Source organism: Mytilus trossulus, chromosome 14 (genome assembly GCF_036588685.1).
Source record: "Mytilus trossulus isolate FHL-02 chromosome 14, PNRI_Mtr1.1.1.hap1, whole genome shotgun sequence".
NCBI classification, from domain to species: domain Eukaryota; kingdom Metazoa; phylum Mollusca; class Bivalvia; order Mytilida; family Mytilidae; genus Mytilus; species Mytilus trossulus.
In genome coordinates, this window is record NC_086386.1 from 44,947,950 (window position 1) to 44,966,964 (window position 19,015).

Genomic DNA, 19,015 nt, shown 5'->3' on the forward strand with positions numbered 1-19,015 from the left:
TTACTTGTAACTGCAATTATTAAGATAAGGTTTAACTTTTGGAATTTTTTTATCAAAAAGTTACAGAATTGATGTTAAAAAGATGTCTATTTAATGTTAAAGTGTCATTTTCATTTTAAAAAAAAAGACCAGTATCAAAATAATGACATTATACATGTACAAAAGAAAAATCATAAATGAGTGTAAACAAATTCTACAATCAACTATGATTATCACGATACTGCATTTTTTTATTATTTTATATACATTTGAGTTAAAGGAAGTAAACTGCTTTTTATTTCTGAAATAAATATGAGTTAAAAGGAAACATATTGTTATCATCTGTGGAATAACTACAGATCATTGGGACAGGAACTCAAACAAATTGATGGGGATTGCCTTAATTGTTATTTTTTTTAAATGAGATGTTTCGATATAATGATAATAGGTACTACATGAGTCAAATTGGTTTTACTTAAAAGTTTAAAAATAAGGCTGTTACTTCTTTTTGTCCTTAAACTATCTTACTCATGATTCAGATGTATTCACTTAGAAAAAGCACACATGGAAATGGACTCTTTTTTTTTAGGGGGGGGGGGAGATTTTATACTCTGTATTTAAAGATCTAAAATTCATTTTGTGCCTGTATCAAGTCAGTCTGTCTTAACCATTTGTTGTTTTTTGTTCATACATCAATTTTCCGGAGGAGTCAAATGTTTATTGTTGGTGTAATATGTTGTATTGTGCAGTATTTTTGGTGGCCATGTTATCTCGTCATACATTATTAAATGACTTGGAAATATACTCATATTCTAAGTTATATGGTTCACTACTGACCCCCTACGGATCCAGAGGGTTATTAAAATCCATAGGGGTGAGGCCAGAGGCCAAATCCCCTATGGATTTTATTCATTCTCTATGGATCTGTAGGGGTCAGTAGTAAACCGTATAACTATTTTATAGCACGCTGGACTTTTTCTGCTATGTTTTGTTGTTGAAAAAATACTCATATTATAAGATATATGGTTCACTACTGACCCCCTACAGATCCATAGAGGGTTAGTAAAATCCTTAGGGGTGAGGCGGAGGCGGAATCCCCTATGGATTTTATTCATTCTCTATGGATCCGTAGGGGTCAGTATTAAACCGTATAACGATTTTATCGTATGCTGGACTTTTTCTGCTACGTTTTGTTGTTGAAAATAAACAATGAAACACAACAACATCGATAGATGACGTCACCATTAACGCGTCATAAACCCACTATGAAATCTACTAACCCCCAACGGTCTCATAGGGGGTCACCACATGACGTCTTTAAACCAATCACAACGTGATAATTTACAAGCCTGAATTATATTAAACACAAATTGAGATTTTTTTCCATTTTCATTTTTGCCTTTAATATGTATAATAGTTATCAAAGGTACCAGGATTATAATTTAGTACGCCAGACGCACGTTTCGTCTACATAAGATAAGACATTATTGTTGCAAATGAATGAACTATCAACAGTAGTGTTAAATGCTATTATTAATTTCTGTTATGAACCTTAATATTTCAGAGGTAGTTTAATATAATTAATGTTTATTGAAATCCACTGTCCTTCGACCGACAATGAAATGATGATTACATGCTCAATATATAGTTTTATATTTTTTAGGCTCAAGGAAAAATAATACAACTAAGTATAAACTAGGATCAGAAATACATCAGTGCTATTGCATGGATGTTCTTAATCTACCAATATATTACTATAAATTCAGAAATTATTGCGATGTTTTTATTATTGCGAAAAATGCGACAGGGTTATCATCGCAATAATTAAAATTCGCATTTTGAAATTTTTTATATGAATCAAACAGGATTTTTCTTAATATCGCAAAAATTTAAATCACATTTTCGTCTAAAATGGCAAAATAGCAATAATAAATGCATGCAATTATTTCTGAATTTACAGTAAACCATTCACTAGTGGCTATTTAATGTCATGTCAGCATTTCCTTAAAAAAATAGTCTATAACTTTTGTTGTATCAAAGTAAGTTAGTTATCAGTTCTCTGCTTTTCAATTTCAGTATTAAAAGAAAGGAGTTTCTTTAAATCATTCAATTGATATGTATTTGAGAGGTACATACGTTTATGACCCATAATCTGATATTTTTAATTCCTGATAAAATTCAAATACTTGTCAATTTAAGTTATAGTTTTTCTAGTTATTTTTTTCTATAGTTGAGAATTTTTGCTAAATTTTACACTAACCTATATATAATTCTATTTGTTTCCCAGAAAAACAAATATTAATGCATTCTGGGTACAATACAAAAGCAAACTAGTTCTAGACTATAACCAATATCTAAATTACTATTGGGCTCTTTTCATTTATGCCTTTAATGTGTTTAAATGACGTCAAAAGTACACTAAACAAAAAGTAAAATTCCTATTTTGTGGATCCTTTAAAAAAAACAACTAAAAGTTTATTCAGTTGCTAATATCTGTCTACAGTATTAAAATGAAGCATAGCACAGAAAGTTAAGCATGGCATTAAGAATTTAAGCATGTAATCCCTCCCAAAATATGTCATGATAACATCCATTTAATATCACTTTAACAAAATATGTCAATTAAATAATAGTAATGCTGAAACAGTTTAATGATATAACTTAGAACATATACCATATATTTGAAGTGCCCCTGGAAAGGAAGAAATTGACAATAAATTCACAAGTAAAATAATTTCTAAGTATTTACAATTAAATACATAGTTGTTGACTAAATTGTTTTTACTTCACTGTAATATTGTTTGAGATGATTTTCATTATTTTGACAGAAATACAGATAGCTCTTTAAAACAATGATGAACTGAGCATAATCAAAGCCTGGTCACGGCACCTGTATTTTACTTAGTTTATAATTGTTTTCGTTACCCTTGATGAAGTGTACAGCATAAAAATAATGGTAAAAAAGTATCAATTGATAAGTACTCTATGTTTGAGTAATAATGTACTGATTGTCATTTCAAATAGTAATTTAGAATTTAATTACTTTAAATTAATACATTTTCACCACTTTTGGTTACCCTTTTTGTTACAGATTTTAAAAAAACTTCAGCCATAAAATGTATAACATGTTTAACTTTCACATCTTAGGTTATAAATGTACTTACAGGGTCCAACATTCCCAGAAGATCACACAAACATAACCACTTCAGATTTCCTGTGGGATAAAAAGCATGGAAACAGGCTCTGAATGTGATGTGGCATTCATTAAGAACTTCCTCTTCTAACTGATGGAACAATGAATGACTGCCAGGCTCAGAGAGGTAGACTCTGACCTTTGTTGAAGGTTGAACTTCCTCAGCTAAGATTGTTCTAAGTAAGTCTTGTGTTTTGCCAATACATTCGGCTAATTTCTCTGATTCTGTCACTGTTCTATGTGAAGTTGCTAAGAAAAAGGAAGTTATAAATTCAAATCAAAATAAAAACAGCTTATTAATCAAAATATATTAGTAGATTGATTGTTGTTGTTCAACATGCAGTATTATCAACATATTAAACAGACTATCATTTTACTTAATCAGACTTAGGGTATTTTATATAGAGAATATCATTTGGCCTTGTGGATATCACAAACTATATTAAACAGATACATATAGATTTTACCACTGCATCTAGTGTAATACGATATTTATCCACCAGAGACAGTTAAATTTTAAAATTTTAAAAGCGAGGCTCGCCAAGCGTTTTAAATATTTAAAACTTAACTGTCGAGAGTGGATAAATATTGTATTACACAAGATTTGATGGTAGAATCTGTTTCTCTAATGATTTTCAAACAATATGCAGGCAAACGTATTCCTTCTTTTCGAATGATCAGCGAAAAGATGTGTTCTTTCTATGTGAAGTCATCAGGCATGGTCGCCTTTTGTCATGATGTCACAATAGGACATTCAGAGGAAAGCAAGAAATTTTGACGTCATAATCTGATTTTAGCCAATGAAGAACTGAGATCAAACAAACCACATGTTAATTAAATTAATTTTATACAATGGGTGCAGAAAGGGATAAATTGACGAAGAATTAGAGAAACCAGAATAACCACAAGAGCTCAGCTTGACTGAAATATTTGATTATAGCAACAAAATAACTTTTGAACAATAAAAATTTGTTCAGCAGTATTTAGACTTACTTCCATCAGGGTAGATTTGTCCGACATAAGTTCTGACCAATCGTAGACAGGCCTTGTTGACGTATACTAATTGTTTGATGTCTGACAAAGCAGCATTGTAGTTATCTCCCTTTATACCGTCTGCTTCAATAATGGAAGAATTAAACGTAGTCCATGACCATTGGATCAATGAGAGAAGAGCTTCGAAACATTCCTGAAAATAAAGCAGAAGAAACCTCATATAAACATCTAATACATTTAATGAACTGGGAATGTATTATGATTCTTCAAAATATGGAGATATGCTAGACCTAAAAACTAAAAATATAAATCATTTTCATTTTTTTTATTTTCATGATAGAGAATTCACAAAATTCAAGTTAAAATAAAAGAAATATAACAATATTCCAATGTCCCCAGTAATGCACATATCATATCTATCTGTTAAATTAGTTGAATAGCATTGATTATTGACTGGTCTAAATTTTAAAAACTTCTGATTTGTAGGTATAAAACCACTGATTCATAGCTCCATTACCCTTATGATAAATTCTGCAATTTCAAGCATTAATGGCTATTTTGTCTTCAATCAAAATAAAGTGGCAGTCATTTCATGTCAAAACTATACCTCATCCTGACTATGCTTAAAAATTAAACATACCTTAATTGCATTGGAAATGGTACCTCATCATCATTCATTTTAACGCATAATAATTTTAATTTTGTCTTAAATAAAAACTTTATACAGGATGGACAAGTGAATAAATGATTGAACTAACAGATAGACAGAAATAAGGATTAGAAAACATAATGTCAAATGAATGAGTATCTCATAATATGATAAATATCAATTGGTAATAACACCAACTTACAGGAGTTACTGAGCATGAGAAGTCCTGACCAAGGATATGTGCTGGTTCAACATAATCTACTTTTCTAACAACACCACTGTTCTCTCTAGATGGTAATCTGTAAAGATGTAAGTGTATAAATATAAATGTTATAATCTGTTCAAATAAAGAGGACATGGGGTATCCATCTGTGACAAGATATCAATATGTGCACAGCAAAAAGCACAAAAAACAAAGGAAGTGTTTTTATTGCTGTTCTTCATCTCAAAGTCACAAGGAGCTCTTGTGCATTTCATATAATAAATCCATATGCATATTACAATTTAAATTTGTAAAAAAATTGACACCCTTATGTATTGGTGGCATATGTACAAACTAGCCACAAATTAGTATCAATATCTCTAATGGGACTTATACTGTCAAAAGTTTGTTGAAACAGTCTATTGATTTTTTTACATAAATAAGGCCGTAAGTTTTCTCGTTTGAATTGTTTTACATTGTCTTATCAGGGCCTTTTATAGCCGATTATGCGGTATGGGCTTTGCTCATTGTTGAAGGCCGTACGGTGACCTATAGTTGTTGATGTCTGTGTGGATAGTTGTCACATTGGCAATCATACCACATCTTCTTTTTTATAAATTGTATTCTTACTTATTAGGGTCGATGTTGATTGTAGGATGTGATACTCCATTTTGGACATGGGTCAATGACAATTATAGTTGTCCTATCATTTGATGTAAGCAAAATTACTCAAAGCATGCTGGGTGTTGGAGGATTATATAAAATGTTTACTAAAAATTGAACAGGCAAAACATGACAATTGCTAAACTGCCAAGATATTCTTTGCACAAATTCGATCTCTTGTTATGCATTAATAGTTTTCTTTATTTGTATGGAAAAAAAATTTAGCATGATCCAATATGCTCTTTTATATTGTTTTTATGCAGTTGTTCCTAGAAAGTACCTATACGATACATGTCTCTCTAGCGATCACAAATATTCATGGAGTACTTTAAACTTACCTGTATAATAATTGTGGTATTTGTCCTGCATTCACATCTGTTCCATTGTTGGACTTTTTAGAACTCTTAAATTTAAATACAACTCTGAAAATATATCAAGTTATCTCTAGTTTACAATAAATCTTCTTTCTTGTATTAACCTTTCAAGGTTAACCTTTAAATGCTAACATTCTTCTTCTTTTTGCTTGTTAAAATGTCAGCAACTTCACCGATTAAATGTCTTTTAAAATACATTAACACATAATTATCACTAAAAGTATTCACTTATTCAAAATTCAATTTTACCTGGTAAGGTAATTTAAGTCCTGTTAGTATTCGGATCTATTTAAAACAAACTGCAATTTAACTTTTTTTTTAATTTGCAATAACAAGACCAGAAATAAGAAAATATGAATAAGGTCATGTCAAATTTATTTTTTTTGAAAATGCTCAGTTTTTCTATCCTCATGCATTGATGACTTTAACAACATTTGGCACAAACTTTTGATTTTTATGATTTTCAATTATCTTTCATATTCATTTTGATTTGGCCTTCTATTGTTTAAATTGAGAACCACTACTGAATCTCTGATCGTCAAAAGAAAAAAACATTACAATTCATTTTAAACAACATGAACTTAAAACTTGGAATTATCTAAATAAAATTTTCTAAATGGGATATTTTAAAATACTGTAAAATTATAGTAAAGGATCTAAGCATTACATTCACTTATATTTGAAATTATCTCTGTTGCAAATAAAGCTCAAAACTTACTGGTCATCTGTGGAAATAACTGGCTGACCATTGGATCCACAGTCACTGCTTGGACCAGAAATTCTGGCCCAGGCCACATACCAGCATTGGGCCTGTATCTGGATAGGTTCATCAAACATCATTGCATATTTTTCCCTAAAAAAATAAAGCAACTTGAAGAACAAAATCTTTTGGCGGTTATTGTTTTGGTGGATTCAAAACTATCAATACCTTTGCAAGTAAACTTTTAATTTGGCAGAATTTATTTTGGTGATTTTGTTCTTTCCGCAAAAATAAGCAATATTTACACCTTGCTAAAATAAACCGCTATACAGTATATATATTCATCCCTACAGGTAATATACTTTTTTTATTGAAGATGATCAAAAGGAAGGGATCTATCTCATGCAAGAAGTATTAAAATACTTCAAATTTGCCTACTTAATGCTCACTTATTTGAAAATAAATATACAAGTTACTAGTTTCTTAATCAAAACTCATATCAGATGCTACATATGTGCAAGTACTAGATTTTATAAATCATGAAAGCTAGTCACATCATCACATGACATGTTGATCAGCCAATAGAAATATGTGAACTATTGACCTACTGGTATCCAACAGTTATACCCTACCTTGCTCCACACTCATACACCACTTCATCAGATTCACCAAGCATTTCTCCATCTGTCTCATTGTCACCTCCGTCTGGGCCCAATTCAAACAGCTAGAAAATAAACATTCTTATGTTAGAATCATACATAAGGCAAAATAAACTGGTTTATTTGTTTTTAATTTGGTTATGAAACGGACCAATATGTTTTATGATTGTCAATAAAAACAAGAGTGCTTGTGTTAATGTGCTGAGTCTGACCTAACCAGTCTTTGCTCTTTCTCTATAATGCTGTGTGCTAAGCAGTGAAGCAGTAAATAAGCAGTGTCAAATAGACTTTTTTTTTTTTTTTTTTTTTTTTTGCTTCAGACTTCAATTCAGTTTGTGAGTAAGAGACCCGGTTCACACATAGAACAGAATAGAATTTAGAAAATAGAAATTGACCTTATACAACTGCACTGATACATGTACATGTATAATAGATTTTGAAACATTCAATAAAAAAATAAAAGATGATTTTTTTTTCTCTTTTTGGCAAGGTTCATACATCAACTCAATTTAGCAAACAGTTACAGTCTTTGAATAGAGATTTCCTCAACCCAAAATAGGTTAACAAATGTATAAATCATCATTTGCATAAGTTCGATTTCTATCCGATGCAGCTCAAATGTTAATTTTTAATTCTGTTGTTTGACCTGGCCAAGGTGCTAATTCACAACTTCCGTCATACGAGGTAAGCTCTCTAGAAAAACAAGAACACAAATAACTTTCAGAAAATTTAGTATCAGACTCCAGACTTTCAGTTCATTACTTTTCTTTACAACAATAAAGGTCATAAACATGATATTCAAAATATTTTTCTTACCTTGATTCTGCCATAGTATTCACCACGTCCTCCAAAAAGTCCAAATCCTCCTAATAATACATCAGTATCACACATAAATCTGACAGCCTCCATTGAATGACCTGAGTATCCCCACCCTCCTCCATGACCTGCAAGAAAACATTAAACTGAATTAACCCATGACATACAAATTAGTCTCATAGTGGTATAAATTCAGTGCTAAATTTCAAAGTGTGGAGTTAAGACAGTGATCCAATAAAACAAAGACCAAAATAAATTTGCTGTTCTATTTTGAATAAAATTTTGTTTGAACAATGTCATTTAACCATATCTCATATCTTAGACAAGAGGCTGTCACAGCGACAGCAAACCGGATTTATTAACATTTATTTGTGTCCTGGCAATATCCCAAGAACCATTACTGATGATTGGTGAAAGTGAAAATCGTCAATATCAAATTTGACCTCTATTTTGTCATCAGTATCAACATATTAAAATTTGAAAAGCTTAGATTGAATGGTTTGTGAGTAAATGCAACAACGTGAATGGAAACACCATTTTACGATCTTTCAGGAACCATAACTCCTGAACGGTAAAAGTCAAAATCGTCATTATTGAAGTTGACCTCTATTTTGTCATCAGTAACAACATATTAGAATTTGAAAAGCTTTGGTTGAATGGTTCATGAGAAAATGCATGGACACGACTGGAAACACCATTTTTCAATCTTTCAAGAACCATAACTCCTGAACAGTAAAAGTAAAAATCGTCATTATTGAACTGGACCTCCATTTTGTCACCAGTAACAACATATTAAAATTTGGGAAGCTTTGGTAGAACAGTTCATGCGTAAATGCACGGACACGACTGGAAACGACATTTTTCAATCTTTCAAGAACCATAACTCCTGAACGGTAAAAGTCAAAATCGCCATTATTGAAATTGACCTTCATTTAGTTGTCAGTAACAACATATTAAAATTTTAAAAGCTTTGGTTGAACGGTTCATGAGTTAATGCACGGACAACATTTGATTGCCGCCCGCTCGACCGACCGCTGGCCGAGCATCCGCAAATCAATAACCAACATTTTTGTCACAAAAATTCGGTAAAAAACTAAATTTTGGGTGTAAAATTTTAATTTGGCTCTTATAATTGTACTTACTAGCAAATCTATTGACAACAGCATAGTCCTCTTTGGAATAAACTTTAGCTGTAGACTGTTTCTCTTTAGCCTCTTCTTTCACTGTTAGATTTAATTGCTGGGCTAGATTCAGAGTGTCTAAACAACCTGTTGGTAAAGTAATAATCTTACCTTACTGTGTATATAAACATAGGTGAACAAATGAATCATGTACTTTTGGGATAGCATTACTTATAATCATTGGGTACTTTTGAGAGTCTGCAAAATGAGTGTGTGTGATTGCATGTCTTCCTGCTAACCATTAACTTTTATTCTAAGTATGCAGGTTGACTGTCCCTCTGGTATCTTTCGTCCCTCTTTTACAGCAAGGCAGGGGTCATATTCATAGCATATCAACCAACATGCAACCATCACAGTCAAACTATTAATTACCAACTCTCACTCTTTGAACATTCTAGTTAGTTTAGGGAAATGGCAATGATCATATTCATATCATATAAACATGCTATTATCCCAAACATGGACTAAAGATTATCAACTAAGCTTAAAACATCCATCAACCATAAGTTTAAATTAAAATTGTTAATGGTAGTATTCAAAACTATTACCGGATATTTGAATTGGTAAAAACTTTGACAGCTTTTTAGAATACTGCGTGTTTTGCATTTGAAGTCTGCTCATATATAGCATGATTTTGTTTTATTTATATCCACTTGATCATATTTTTTTTAATTTACATATCATTGTGTAAAGAAAAAATAATTTTCAGGAATGATTACTAAAACTTATTTCAAATGATATGAGCAAAGTAAAGATGTTAAAATTACAATTAATCCAATTCATACCTAAAACATGCAATGCGCAATGTGATCTTGTAGCTTTGTGACCCATTTTAACAGGAACTGCTAATTCTGGTTTAAATAAACCACATTGTTGGTGACCTTGTGAGGTCAAAGGTCGTGCTTCTGTCACCAAACTGTTAAAACAGCTGACTTCTCTGTTTTCTGGACTATAACTAGAATGAAGAGAAACATACATATTTTTAGTTTATTTTATGTGAAATATAAGACCATAATATAAGTTACACTATGCAGAAAGAAGTGAATTAGTTATTCCTGCATGTCTCACACATGAGAGATATATATCCGCCAAATTAAGTATCCAAGCCTGTAACCAGGGGGGTTCAAGGGGTCTGTGTGAACCTCCCTTTAAAACAAAACAGCAATATCAAAGATGATGTTATGTTTGAACTGTGAGTCACTGTAACACCCCTACCCTTTTTGAAATTCCTGGCTATATTTCCCACATCCTTATATTTGAAATGAGACATTAAGGAAAGAATTAAATTCTCTTATTGTCCAATAACACTTGACTTTGACTTAATCCACTTCGTCCCATGGGGTTCATAGGGCGACTACAGTAGCTTTCCATCTTTTCCTGTCCTTGGCTAGTTTCTGTGCTTCACCCCATGTTTTCTCAATTTTCAGAAGATCAGATGTTGAATCTCTGCGCCAGGTGGATTTTGGTCGCCCTCTTTTACGATGCCCTTGGGGATTCCAATCTAGTGCCTGTCTTGTTACATTTGTGTTGCTTTTACGTAAAGTGTGTCCAATCCATTTCCATCTTCTTGTTGTTATCGTTCTTTCTATTGGTTCTTGTCTTGTCCTTTTCCATAACTCTTTGTTGCTGATTGTGTTTGGCCACTTAATTCCAATGATGTTTCTAAGGCACCTGTTCATGAAAACTTGTAATGTTTTTGTTGATGCAGCTGTCAGTCTCCAAGTTTCTGACCCATAGAGAAGTATAGATTTTACGTTTGAGTTGAAGATCCTGATTTTGGTGTTCGATCTGAGCGCTTTGCTCCTCCAGACTGGTTTAAGGATAGCAAAGGCTTGTTGAGCTATTCTTTTTCTTGATTGGATGTCTTCATCTGTCCCACCTGATGTACTGATTACACTTCCAAGATATGTGAATTCACGGACATCTTCAATTTCAGCATCTCTCACTTTGGTTTTGTTAAGTTGGTTTGAATTTACCCTCATGGATTTTGTCTTTTTTGCATTTATGTATAGCCCTACTTGTTTTGCAGTTGTTTCAAGGTTGGCTGCTTGCTTTTGTGAATCTTCATGGCGATGGGAAAGCTGGCAGATAACATGTCCAATAACAGTTAACCAAAAAATATACTTTTTTTTTAATGAAAACTACATACAAGTTACAACATATTAAATTATGTTGTTCAATTTTGATACAGCATACAAAATGTAAGAAACAAATATGTAATCATTAGCATCTAATTTTATCATTCTGGACAAATAATCAATCTGAAATGAATCTAAAATATCTGATTCTATGATATGCTTTTATTGTTCAAGAATATACATTTCTAATTATCAATTTAAAAAATTGTATTTAGATTGTCAAATGTACTTGACTTTCAAAAGTCACAAAGGTCTATCCAATATGCAATGCAGACAAAGACAAAGACAAATACTTTATTACAGCTAATTTCCTAATGCATGTAGAACAAAACTGTGGTAAGCTTGCTTGCTTTGTTTGTTTGTATATTGTACAATAATTAGGATAACACCCAATTAAATTCAAATATGATATATACAGATTAAACAATATAAATTGTTTAAAGATGTCAATCGTATTTACAAAGCTTGTTTAAACATTTGTATAAACAAAGCAAGCAAGTCAACCAAAGTTTTACTTTGCAAGCATTAGGAAATCAGCTGTAAAGTCTCGCCTTATGTACTTACATATAAAACATAGATATATATAAAAAGTTTATAAAAGACGTACCTCCATAAAACATCATACACAGGATCTAGACATACAGCCTGCTTAGAAAGATCTATCTGGTCAATGCCTCCAAAACTGAAATAAAACGAGTGAGATGATAGAGTCAAAAAACTTTTAAATTGATATACAAGGTACAAAGGAGTAGGTCCAGTAAGACCCTTTTTTGGCCCCAAAATATAGCAGTTTTACAAAATTGTTAAAATGTAAACTTTTAGTTATTTATTGGACAGTAGAATGCTTCTGCTACATAAATATGAGCTGTTTTTGACAAAACAATGCACATATATTGGGTACTAGCACCATTAAGTCATGCTAAATTACTGAAATCTTCACAATTCTAGCATTTTAGTTAAATTTTAGACGGTTTTCGTGTGAAACGAAAGTGGCCGCATTCGTGTTCATCCTTAATATTGAAATGTAAGTTGTATTTTATGATAATACATAACATATATAAAGGTTGAGGATGAACACAGATGCGGCCACTTTAATTTTTGACAAAAATCATCTGAAAAGTGACATTTTTCAACATATTTGGTAGATTTTTCATATTTGAGCTTGAATCGGGTCGTTTTTAATGATTAAATCAGTTAAAATCTTTCACATAAACAAATTGATTTAAATGAAATAGACACATAAGTGTTTAAAAAGTGGTCAAAATCTTTCGTAAGATGAACCTGAAATTTGAGGCCAAAATCGGTCCTTACCGCACCTACTCCTTTAAAAAAAATCTAAATTATTATTTAGAATGTAGGTTTATAATATTCTCATATCACAATAAGTAAGAAAACAAGAACAAATATGAACAATTCTTAACAACCCTAAATTCATTTGTGTTATAAGAAATAATATAAATATATAAACATACATAACTTAGCATTGTTTACCTTACTTCTAAAATTAGCTAGAGGAGGTTGCTTTATATTTAATGCTTATGATAGATAATTTAATTCAAAAGGTCCAAAGTAGAACCATAAAAACAGTATCATGTCAACTTTGTCTTAGAGAGTTGTATCAGAGTGTGAGTTAGTATAAACTGATGGTAAAAGAAAAAGATTAGTTTTGTTATCAAATCTCCAATTTCAAATATTTGACAAATAATGCATCAACTTCCAATCTTCATAATTATATATAGACTGTTTTCATATTATCAACTTTTGACTCCAGTTTATATCATTTTTCAACAGGTTACCTACAACATCCTGGTACTCAGTCAATTAAGAGTAGTCATAATAAGTAAAATCAAACATTTAATCTGTGTAATTTGAGGGGAAATTTCACTATTTTCTAATGAGTTTGTTGTGTAAAGAAAAATATGAAGCAGTATAATTTCCCAAAGAATTGAACAGATCAAAAGCTTGATTTGACTTCTTTATGTTGCTCTAACTTGACTTGGTACCAGGAAACTCAAGTTAACATGTCGAAAAAATATAAACTTCATAGTCAAAAGTCGGTAATCTGAAAATAGTCTATTAAATGAGACATTTTAAAATAAATCAATATAATCAAGTATAGAAAATATTTTTTTACTAACTTTTTTTTGCTTCACTTAAATGGGGAAAACCTCTTAATCCTAAAGTTTCAACTGACTGTACAAAAAAGCAGACAAAAGACTAACCTTCTACAACTGCCATCTACTTTGTTAATCATCAGACATTTCATCACAGCTCTATTCTCTTCTCCAGTTGGTATCAGACCTACCAAAATAATAATCAAATGAAATATTATAATTCAAACTTTTTTAAACAATTAATCAATTAACTACTGTGAAAGTACTTTAATTCATGGGTATCAATTTTCCTGGTTGGGGCAATATTTACATGTTTATTGGTTTTTAAATTCATGGATTTTAGTTTTCTAAAAAAAAAGTAACATTGAAGCCGTTAGAAAGAAAGGGTCTTGATGGAAGGAAATTGCAAAGGAAACATTGACTCAAGTTAATTGTTGTGTCAACACTAACATGTCACCTAAAGAAAACAGTAACATAAACAAATGCTATTAATTGTCAAATAATTTGTATCAAAATCAAGCCCAGCATTAAATTATTATTTCCCATATGTACGAGAACTATGAGGATATACAATGAACACTTTATCCTACTAGTATATCAACACTGGGAAATTGACTTTCATCCATCAAAAATATTTTTTATGAGAAATCAAAAGTTCAAAAGTTGTGAAGTTTAGGTTATTAAAGATTAAATGGGTATTCCTGCATGCCAGTATGCATTTGTAGTTCATAGCGCGTTTTCCCTGTGACAACTATTATAGTTTTTCGGATTTCACGTTATCCACTACTGTGGATTCATTTATATTCGTTGGATACCAATTTTCGTGGATTTCGTGGGTACAGGAGAACCACGAATTCAAATGTTCAACGAAATACAAATTTTGTAAAGGAATGAGTGTAGACTTTGCCAAAACCACGAAATTAAATATCCACGAATGTGTAAGTTTTCTTCAAACCACGAAAATTGGTACCCACGAAAATAAATGAATCCACAGTATATTCTCTAAATCATATCAGTAGTCAAACCTTCATGGGCACCTTTCAATGTCTTGATTTGGACAATGGTTGTTTTATTTCGTTGGACACTTAAATTTGTGGATAAAGTCATCCACAAAAACCACGAAAATTGGTACCCCACAAATAAAAGTACTTTCACAGTATAAACAAGTTCCCCTGCTATTAATATTCAGTAAACAGGAAGTTGATGGATGTAAAAATGCATATTTATTCCAAATTCAGATAGCCCCGAAAAAAAAGCAGAAAATTTTACGGAGTTCAAGGCAAACATTTATTATAATCTCCCCCCCAGTGTAGGATCTTCTGAAATCTGGTGTTTTACATAAGCCAAACTTAAACTACAATGTAATTATTACTATGTATAAATTTTGGCTGTTTAAATACTTTGGTTTTCTGTCAAACAACTCATTTAATTTGCAATTAAAACAAATACCTAGAGATAAAAAAAAAATAATCTAATGTTGTTTTAATTCTTACCAATACTAGTTTGGTTGGCAAACACTTTGGAAGCAGCCAGTATATGGGCATTAATCAGTGACTCATCAATTCTCATAAATGTCTGGTCACCACTTGCTCCTATCCATGTAGCTCTTCTTCCATATCTAGCTCCTGTAATTACATATAAAACTCATTTTAAAGTTAAGTTTATCATTAAAGTTTAATCCAATAAGATATGTAAGGGTTATTATGTTTGAACTGAAATTATTTATATCCACAAATGTACTCCATAGAGCCTTCTTCATTAACATATAATCATTCATCACTTTGCATATGGTTTGAGTGTTATCTATCATTAAAGAGTTTATTTTGACTTTTAATAATGATGTTTTTTTTCTAATTTTGTGCTGCTGGGTTGTGGTCTTGATGTTATTCACCCAATTCTTTCATCAGTATCAGTTCATTTAGTAATTGTTTATTTAATGAGGTTATTACAAAAATATGCAAAACATTACAATTTCTGGGTAATTAGATCAAGACTTACCAATGCCTGGTATGGGTCCTGGTAATGCATACCATGATGTTTTTTTGTTCTTTACCCCTCCTGCTTCATCATGACCTATTCTTCCTAAGGCTCCAGACTAAAATAGAAAACACATCACATTATCATGATGTCAGAGGGATTTCATAACATTCAAGTATCTAACATCTCTGATGATATTGAAAAGAACATTCAATAACCTGAACATTCTGATAACAAAACATTGTATATACATATAGTTCTTTCACTTTTTGTTGTAGTTTTTGAATAAAGTACAAGATAACCTGTATGAGTGAATGAACTTTTTAACACAGAGAGAATTCATTGTTTTCCTCACATCTTGACAAGAGAGTGACACTGATGGTGGCCACTAGTTTAGCTAAAATATTTATCACTCCGATTTCATTTCATTTTTTTCATATTTTTTTCTCTTTAGTTTCGTTGCACTTTTTTTAAATTTTGATTGTTTGTGCTGTACTGTTGTTTAACAGTATGATATGTATTAAAATATGCTGCTTGGTTGTTTTATATATGTATATATGTTGTAATAAAATAAAATAAAAAGTAGAAAGAAATTTTTCTTTCAAGATTCTTTTTCTCAGCCTTGTCAATAATATCTACAGAAATGTATTTGAATAAGAGTTTCAATCTTACAATACAAAATCTAGTTTTACAGTATTTAAAAAAAAATCCACTCATACCTTATGGTTACCAAATGTATAGACTTGACCATTAGACAAAAGAGCAACCGTATGCTGTGCACCTGCTGCTACTTGTGTTGCTCCCATAGGTAGCTCAACCTTAACTGGTGCCCCTCTGTCAAATATAACAAATGATACAAGATTATGAAAAATATATCTTTGTGTTTCACATATTTACAAATCTACAGTACACTATTATTAACATTTGTGTAGACTTTGATAAAATTAATTAATTCTGACAATATAGTCAATTTTCTAACTGCTGCTACATATATGCTTTACCAGCTTTCAACTAATTGCAAGCAAGTGTTTTCTCTTTTTAAGGAAATTGTACTTTATTTCATCTTTGCTAGCATTGTATTTTAATATTTCCCATCATGATAAATAGTTCATGATTCAATTTTTAAAGGCTAGAGGCAGATTTAGGGAATCACTGAAGTGTGACGAAATCCCCTCTTAGGCAGCCAGTGGGTCCCCACTTATGAAAATTTCTGGATCCGCCACTGAAGGCAACCTTTTACTAACTCACAAATGCATTTTAAGTAATTGAAATATTGCAATCATCAGATAAATAGTAGTTTCCAGCAAATGTAAAAAAAATGTAAAATTACAATTATGTACAAAACCACACAATTATGTGAAAAAGAGGTCAAAGACTCAATGGCAATAAAATGCGAACAAGGACATTTTTGCGCCTGTCCCAAGTCAGGAGCCTCTGGCCTTTGTTAGTCTTGTATTATTTTTATATTAGTTTCTTGTGTACAATTTGGAAATTAGTATGGCGTTCATTATCACTGAACTAGTATATATTTGTTTAGGGGCCAGCTGAAGGACGCCTCCAGGTGCGGGAATTTCTCGCTACATTGAAGACCTTTTGGTGACCTTCTGCTGTTGTTTTTTATTTGGTCGGGTTGTTGTCTCTTTGACACATTCCCCATTTCCATTCTCAATTTTAACTATACCAAAGTAATAAAAAAAAAAAAATTATGTATTTTCTTTTTTGAAAATTACAAAAAGACATGCCCTTATACCATTGATATATATGTGCCTTTGCACATAATAATTATTAGTAATTGTAACTTACTGTGTTTACCCTCTTTAAATAAAGAATTTATTGTTATTTTATTATTCTTATTATTAGTTGCATTTTGCTATATTTTGTTACATTCAATCATTAGTCTGTTTATTGTTTTTCCTTTATAATCATAATTATTTGTAGTCTTTTACAGACAAATGCACCTTATGGTTGTATCTCCTTGTCCAAGCTGACCATGGTTATTATTACCAAACACATAGACCTCTCCATTCTGCAGCAGTGCAACTGTAAATAAATAAGAAAATGATACGTATGGGATAGAAAGGTTTTTCAATTTATTGCAAGGAAATAAAGAAAATTTATTGAGCACACCCAGAGCCTTCTCAATGAATTAACAGCAATCAGAATAAATGAATATGATATTTTTGTCCAGAGGCACTGATATTCAAAAATACAAATGTAAAATCTAACCTCTCAACTCGAAATTATTAGGATTACTTGTAATGTATGTTAAAAAAAGCAGGATTACTGAGTACATGTACTGTAAATTCAGAAATTATAGCGTGTATTTATCATTGCGATTTTGTCATTTTAGACTTAAATGCAATTTTAATTATTATGATTTTGAGAAAAATCCTGATTTATTCATACAAAACATTTCAAAGTAAGTGTTCAAATTATTGCGTTTACAACTCTGTCGCATTTTTCGCAATAATAAGAACCTCGCAATAATTTCTTAATTTACAGTAAATATATTGCAAAATGTAATTGATTACAGCTGATTACAAATGCAGATATCCTACTGTAGTCTAAGATCGTTCATCTTGTCAGTTCGTTAGGTATTTGTGTTTGAACTTAACACACGGGGAAACTCCGCATTGATGTCACTACGGTACTTCTGGAGTAGAAAAACAGTGCAAAATACGTTTTTTCTGCACTTTTGAATAAAAAAACATTTCTAAAGGTAAGTTTTCATTGTTGTTCTCAATTAGTGCCAAAAAATGCCAATTTTCTAATGCCGGTTTCAATCCCAACTTCCGAATATTTAAAAACATTCTAGAACTTCACAAAATCCCATTTCTGGCCTCCATTGCTTTGTGTACATTCCATTCAGCGTCATCAATCTTGTGGCAGGCAATACAGGTCGAGCAAATCGTATTTCTAGGAATTTAAAAATGACATGCTCCTTACCTCTTTCTCGATTTTCCCGCGAAAAAAGCCCAACAAAAATGAAAGGAAAACTATATGAAAAAACAATGTCCATGCCATAATTTTGAACAGGCATATAGAGTTGGTTAATAAGAAACAATTTACATTTATTTTTCATAGAATTTTCTTTTTATTCATTATAAAAAGATCGATATTCTGACCATCATGACTGTGGGTAAATATTATTACAAAATTTCCTTGATGTCAAAAGGGATGGCAAAAAAAGAGTTTTCCTATTGAATAAAACCCAGAACTATTGCAAACTATTTTGAAGCAATATCCCAGAAAGAAATAACGTAATTGCCGTAGACTGAAAAATCCCCTAATTGACAGTAGAGCAATTTGATTGGATATAACGAATTGACATCACGTGATTTTGACACCATTGAAATTTTAATGTAAACAAACAAGGT

General features: G+C 31.3%; 1 protein-coding gene across 7 annotated transcripts in view; it reads right to left on the reverse strand.

Moving 5' to 3' along the window:
- Window positions 1-19,015, reverse strand: part of LOC134697352 (E3 ubiquitin-protein ligase MYCBP2-like) — a 91,118-nt gene that overhangs the window by 54,765 nt on the left and 17,338 nt on the right. For 5 of the 7 annotated variants that reach the window (XM_063559571.1, XM_063559573.1, XM_063559572.1 and 2 more), the window contains 16 exons: window positions 17,597-17,678; window positions 16,358-16,472; window positions 15,660-15,756; window positions 15,155-15,286; window positions 13,770-13,848; window positions 12,155-12,229; window positions 10,195-10,364; window positions 9,371-9,496; window positions 8,229-8,356; window positions 7,386-7,477; window positions 6,772-6,906; window positions 6,018-6,101; window positions 5,017-5,113; window positions 4,166-4,358; window positions 3,144-3,421; window positions 2,654-2,671 (listed from right to left, as the gene is read on the reverse strand). In XM_063559571.1, coding sequence (XP_063415641.1) covers window positions 2,654-2,671; window positions 3,144-3,421; window positions 4,166-4,358; window positions 5,017-5,113; window positions 6,018-6,101; window positions 6,772-6,906; window positions 7,386-7,477; window positions 8,229-8,356; window positions 9,371-9,496; window positions 10,195-10,364; window positions 12,155-12,229; window positions 13,770-13,848; window positions 15,155-15,286; window positions 15,660-15,756; window positions 16,358-16,472; window positions 17,597-17,678 — 1,901 coding nt within the window. The remainder of the gene's footprint in view (window positions 1-2,653; window positions 2,672-3,143; window positions 3,422-4,165; window positions 4,359-5,016; window positions 5,114-6,017; window positions 6,102-6,771; window positions 6,907-7,385; window positions 7,478-8,228; window positions 8,357-9,370; window positions 9,497-10,194; window positions 10,365-12,154; window positions 12,230-13,769; window positions 13,849-15,154; window positions 15,287-15,659; window positions 15,757-16,357; window positions 16,473-17,596; window positions 17,679-19,015) is intronic. The other 2 variants (XM_063559576.1, XM_063559574.1) reach the window with 1 other exon arrangement.